Source organism: Lepidothrix coronata, unplaced genomic scaffold (genome assembly GCF_001604755.1).
Source record: "Lepidothrix coronata isolate B3197 unplaced genomic scaffold, Lepidothrix_coronata-1.0 Scaffold122, whole genome shotgun sequence".
Classification (NCBI taxonomy): Eukaryota; Metazoa; Chordata; class Aves; order Passeriformes; family Pipridae; genus Lepidothrix; species Lepidothrix coronata.
In genome coordinates this window covers 1,936,441-1,941,891 of record NW_016690302.1, presented here as the reverse complement: position 1 = coordinate 1,941,891, position 5,451 = coordinate 1,936,441, and the positions used below count along the sequence as shown (strand labels likewise).

The window sequence follows — 5,451 nt, the reverse complement described above, 5'->3', positions numbered from 1 at the left end:
CAACCTCAATGTCTCTTTTTGTTTGTTTGTTTGTTTGTTTGTACATACATGTTACAAATGCTATTAAAAATAAAGCCCCAGTTAAGTGCACGGCCCCCAAGGGAGCACTTGCTGAGCCTGACCTTGGTTCGAGATGCTCCACAACGAGGACACCACGTCCTGTTTTAAGGCATTTCCAAGCCCCAGCAAAAGCAGACAGAGTTTTTTTGTTTGTTTGTTTTTTGTTTAGCTGTTGGGTGGTTGTAATTTTCTTTTGCAGTGACCCCTGGCTTCGTTTGGAGTGGCATTCGAGAGAAAATGAGCAGCTTCCTCTGCACGTGCCCCCTGTCCCCCCCTCTGGAGCTGGAGGATCCAGCCCTGTCTCAGCAATGCCCAGCTGGAAATTCCCCCCTTCTCAAAATTCACGGATTTGGGGGGGGGTCTCACACCTCCCTCTCCCCCTTCCAGGGCACAGCAATCCCCCCCAGGACCCACGGTTTATATACAGCAGCCACTTAAAATGTGGTTTTTGGCACACACACACACACACACAGAGCAGTCTCCATCCCACAGAGGGCACAGCCCCCCTCTGTGGAATATTTAACCCCTGGATTTGCAGAGGAATGTCACAGATTGGGGATTGGGAGGGTGGGGAGGGGGGGGGGATAGTTTTCTTTCAATCAAATAAAAAGAAATAAAAAAACCCCAAGTGGTTTTTACACACGTTCTTCCCCTTTGTTCAGAGCTCACCCTGAGGAAAAGGCCTTTGACCTGGTGTGGCTCAAAACCTGAGTGCCAAGAAACACCATTTTTAAAAGGTGTGCTGGAAGTTGGAAGGTGAAACCGCAAAATGATGGCACTTCGGGTCTTAATTAACACTCATTAATTAATATTAATGATCCTTCAGGTTCGTCCTGTACACTCCACAAAGCTGTTTTTCACACAGAGCTGCCACCTCAGGGCGGGGAAGGGATGTGGATGCTCCACAGCATCATGAAATCCTTCCCATGGAGAAGGAACTCGAAGGGAGAGGGTTGTTTCCTTCGGAGCTGTGATCCACTGGCTCTTCTCCTGCTCCCAGGAGATCCAAGATCCGCAGGCAAAACGTGTGCTGGGTGACAGACACTCACAAACACGCACCGTCCACTCACAAACACACGGGCTGGCTTTGTCACTGGCACTAAAACATTTGCTTTCAAGGAAGAAAACACCTAAAAATCCCCTCCCCACCCCCCAGAAACACTCCAGTCCCGACTCGTGCCCCGTTCCCATTCCCGCTGGAGCTGTTCCTGCTGGGCTGGCAGCGTCCAGAGGAGCTTTGATCACGGCGTGGAAGACCCTGGGCATTGCAAAAAAACTTGAATCCAAGGTGGAAACTCCGAATTCTCTTCGTGGGAGAGGCTCCAGTGCCAGCTCTGCATTCCCAGGCTGGCAGAGCGTCCGAGGGCAAAGTCATGCCCCAGAGGCTGGAAAATGGACGTGGGTCATGGAAGGACACATCCAACAGGTCTTTTAAAAGCGAAGAGGGACCCAGTCCCTGTGCCCTCCCAGCCTGTTTGGTGGTGCTGGAAGAAGGGGGAGCACTTCCAGCCCTTGGAGAGGAGCTCCAAGTTATCCCCGGCGCGCGGGAGGGCAAGGCTTGGTGGGCAGAAGCTCTTGGGAAGAGCAGCCAAGGGCAAACAGGTGGTTGGGACACGTCTGGATGAACACAAAGCGTTGGAAATGAGGTTTCACAGCTGCTTCTGCACATGTCCAAGAGGAGGAGGAGGTGGAGGAGGAGGACGAGGAGGAGAACCAACAGAGAAAATCAACGTTTCCCCCCCAGCACCTCTCAGTCCAGCAAACAGTCATAAGACAACCAAAGAGCAATGCTTTCCTGCCTGCTCAGAGCAGGCCTTGGTCTCTCTTCCAGTGCATGGCATCCCTGATTTTAACAGAGCATGAAGGAGAAAAGCACTTGAGATTCTTACACACATAAATTAGAGCGAGAGGAAGGAGGGGGGGGAGGAGGGAGGTCGGGTGAGCACAGGGCCAGGGGAAGGCTTGGCAGAGCCAGACCCCGAAGCAGGGGTGGCAATTCCCACCTCCCTGCTCAGCCAGCACTGCAGAGGGGACGTTGGGGCCGGGCAGTGAATCCATGAAGGCCACAGGTCTCGCCAGCACCAGCATCTTTTCCCTGCCGTGGGCACGGACGACAACCCAAGAACACAAGTGAGGAGGGGGGAAAAACAACCCCCCCAAAAAAAGAAGCTTCAAGTATGAAGAAGATTTACAGCGTGATGGGCAAGTTCTTCTGTCACTTCTTGGAGACTTGGTTCAAGGTTTGTTCTTCGTTGCTGCTGTTTGATTCGAGTTCTGCCTGACCTGGATAGGCTGCAACCGAACGGATAACCCGAAAGAAAAAGGGTGTCTCCTCCTCCCCTCCCTTTTTCCCCCCTTCCCTCCCTCTTCCCCCCCCCCAAAAATATAAAAAGCAATAAGTTTACAAAAATAGAAAATAATTACAGCAATAGGCAGGAGGGAGGGAAGGAGGAGGGAGGGTCTCTGGGGGTCTATTTGGCCGAGCAGTGTAATATCCTGGGGTTGTTTAAAGCGTCCTCCACCAGGTGCAGTTCTTGGCGGTCCACAAGGACATCCCGTATGCAGCCAACGAAGCCGGTGCTGTAGGCCTTGGGCAGCTTGTGAGCCACACTCAGCTTCTCCAGCCCCCCTGCAGGAGACACACAGAGCTCAGGGCACGGGGCAGGGGGCAGCCAGACTGTCCTCGGCAGTGTCACACCCCCCCGCACACACCGGCACCGCTGGGAACGTCTCAGGAGGGAACTGGGGGGGATTTCTTCCTGGAAAAGGGTTGTTAAACACTGCAAGGGGCTGCCCAGGGTGGTGGTGGAATGCCCATCCCTGGAGGTGTTCAAGGGACAACTGGATGTGGCGCTCAGTGCTCTGGGCTGGATCCCAGGTGGGGATGGGTCACAGGTTGGACTCGACCTCAGAGGTCTGTTCCAACCTCAGCCACTCTGTGAATGTCTTCCCAAGAGCAGGGAGAAACCTCTTTCCTGGCTAATAGTAAGTATGAATTCGTCAGTCAGTTAAATTAATTAGTTTTATGAAAATAAACAGTAGTTATCTTCACTTAGCTCAGTCGTGCCAGTTCCAACCACTGCCTGCAGGTTTCCTGAAGACACTTCAACCAGCGACTCGTTTCTATGGGTATTTCTATTCTCCAGCTATTTTTGTTCTAAAACACACATTTCAACTCAAAAGTTTCCTTCCCCTTGGGGATTGGTCCCAAATCCAAACTGAATTTTAGTTCAGTTACTGCAACATCAACTCTGGGCTCATTACACAGGAAATACATTGGAATTACGAGGGGCTGATTGCAAACACAACTTTTGGAGGGGCCAGTGGGGAAGCCAAGCAAAAATCTCTCATGGACTAATTCTGCTTTGCACATAAACTTCCAGGCTGATTTCAGAAGGAGAAATGGCCCCCAGGATCCTCTCTTTTTCACAGGCAAGGCAACATTTTTGAATATGAACTCCTTGGGAGTAAGGTTAGACCTGAACTACAGGCTTAGACTGGGGAGATAACAAAGATGCTTCCAAAAAGTGTAAATGGAATCTAAGTCCATTTTTCCCTGTCAGGGTGGTGAGGCCCTGGCACAGGTTGCCCAGAGAAGCTGTGGCTGCCCCATCCCTGGAGGTGTCCAAGGCCAGGTTGGACGGGGCTTGGAGCAACCTGGGACAGTGGAAGGTGTCCCTGCCCATGGTAGGGGGTGGAACAATATGAGCTTTAAGGTCCCTTCCAACCCAAACCATTCTGTGATTCTGTGATTCTAATTCACTGTTTTTTCCAGGCCAGCCAATGGCTCTCCTCAGGGCACACTGTGCCATGGGAAGGACTGGCATTGGTGGGTAAAGCCAACCCCTCATCCCTCAGTGTCACCACCACCCTGCCCTGGTAGGCAGAGAACAAGCAGGGGAATTTTTCGGTCACCTGGGAGACAAAGGTGTCATGTTGAAGGAAGGCAGGGAGCATCCCCACCCCATTCCACCTCTGAATCCCTCAGCAAGGGGCACAGGAGATGCTCACCCTGCCCACACCAACTCACCCAGCCACAGGGCCCCGTCTGTGTCCAGCTGGGTTGCACCAAGTGGAGAAGAACCAGCGATGGGAGCTTCGTTCCCAACCTGGAGGGAGCCTTCCCTCTGTACCCTGCTCCCAGAGGGAGGGAAGAAGGAACAGAAGATGATTAGAGGAAAAACCCAGAGGTGTTCCCTGCTTTGCACCAAACCCTGGCACTGGGCACCATCAGCCCTTCTCCAGCTGCAAAGGCAAGGGGAGCTGAGCCCTCCTCTCCATCTGGCTGTGGCACGGAGCAATCCTTGCTCCAGTGCTCCCCTCCAGCATCCCCATGGCCTCCCACAGCCCCCCCACCAGCCCTGCCAGCAGCCACACTCCCTCCAGAGCCACCAGCAGCAATCCCTGGCACGCCGGGCACATGATCCTCACCACTCCCACCACCACCAAAAATAACGAGGGGCAGCTCGGGCTCGACGCGGCCAGAATGTCAAACCCTCAAATAAAAGGCACAGACCTCCCAGGCCTCCTTGCTCCTGCCCCTCTGACATTTCCAGGCGTGCCCCAACACGCTGCCCTCTGCAGGGCACTGCCCACATGCCTCTCCTCTATTATTATCCGGGAGCAGGAGCGATCCTTGGGGATCACGGGGCGCCGTGACTCAGCTCGCCCGCCCCGCTCCCGCGTTTCCCTCCCTCCAGCCTTCCCCACCTGTAGGCTTTGATGTGGATCCACTGGTTGGTGTTGACTGGGACCGTGGATCTGAGGACGACTGGCTTGGAGCCCAGGTCGTAGGTCATCTGCACGAACCCATCCACGATGGCCAGGGCGATGTAGTCCGAGCGCTCCAGCCCCTTCCCGCTCCACAGGATCAGCCCCTGCGTGGCCTCTGTTTTGATGCTCAGCTCGAAGTGGTTGGACTGCAGGGCCTTCTCACTGCGTGGGGAGATGGGGGCAGAGTGAAAAACAAGGCAGCTCCTTGGAGCAGCCTTCTCTTCCCAGCCAGCTGGCTCACCTGCTGGGAGAACCTCCAGCCAGCTCCTGGCATCAGGCTACACGTGGGGTCTGTCCCTGCCTGAGGGGTTGGCAGGCTCTGGGGCATGAGAATGCCTGGGGTCTGTCCCTACCTGAGGGGTTACAGATTTTGAGATATCAGAATGCCTGGGGTCTGTCCTTACCTGAGGGGTCACAGATTTTGGGATATCAGATTGCCTGGGGTCTGTCCCTGCCTGAGGGGTCACAGATTTTGGGATATCAGAATGCCTGGGGTCTGTCCTTACCTGAGGGGTCACAGATTTTGGGATATCAGAATGCCTGGGGTCTGTCCCTGCCTGAGGGGTCACAGATTTTGGGATATCAGAATGCCTGGGGTCTGTCCTTACCTGAGGGGTC

The 5,451-nt window shown here is 54.1% G+C and overlaps 1 protein-coding gene across 1 annotated transcript in view; it reads right to left on the bottom strand.

Annotated features, from left to right (window-relative positions):
• Positions 1-17: 17 nt before the first annotated feature.
• Positions 18-5,451, bottom strand: part of AGRN (agrin) — a 114,635-nt gene continuing 109,201 nt past the window's right edge. The window contains exons 37-39 of the mRNA XM_017825689.1: positions 4,771-4,995; positions 4,091-4,194; positions 18-2,689 (exon numbers count right to left, since the gene is read on the bottom strand). Coding sequence (XP_017681178.1) covers positions 2,532-2,689; positions 4,091-4,194; positions 4,771-4,995 — 487 coding nt within the window. The 3' untranslated portion in view covers positions 18-2,531. The remainder of the gene's footprint in view (positions 2,690-4,090; positions 4,195-4,770; positions 4,996-5,451) is intronic.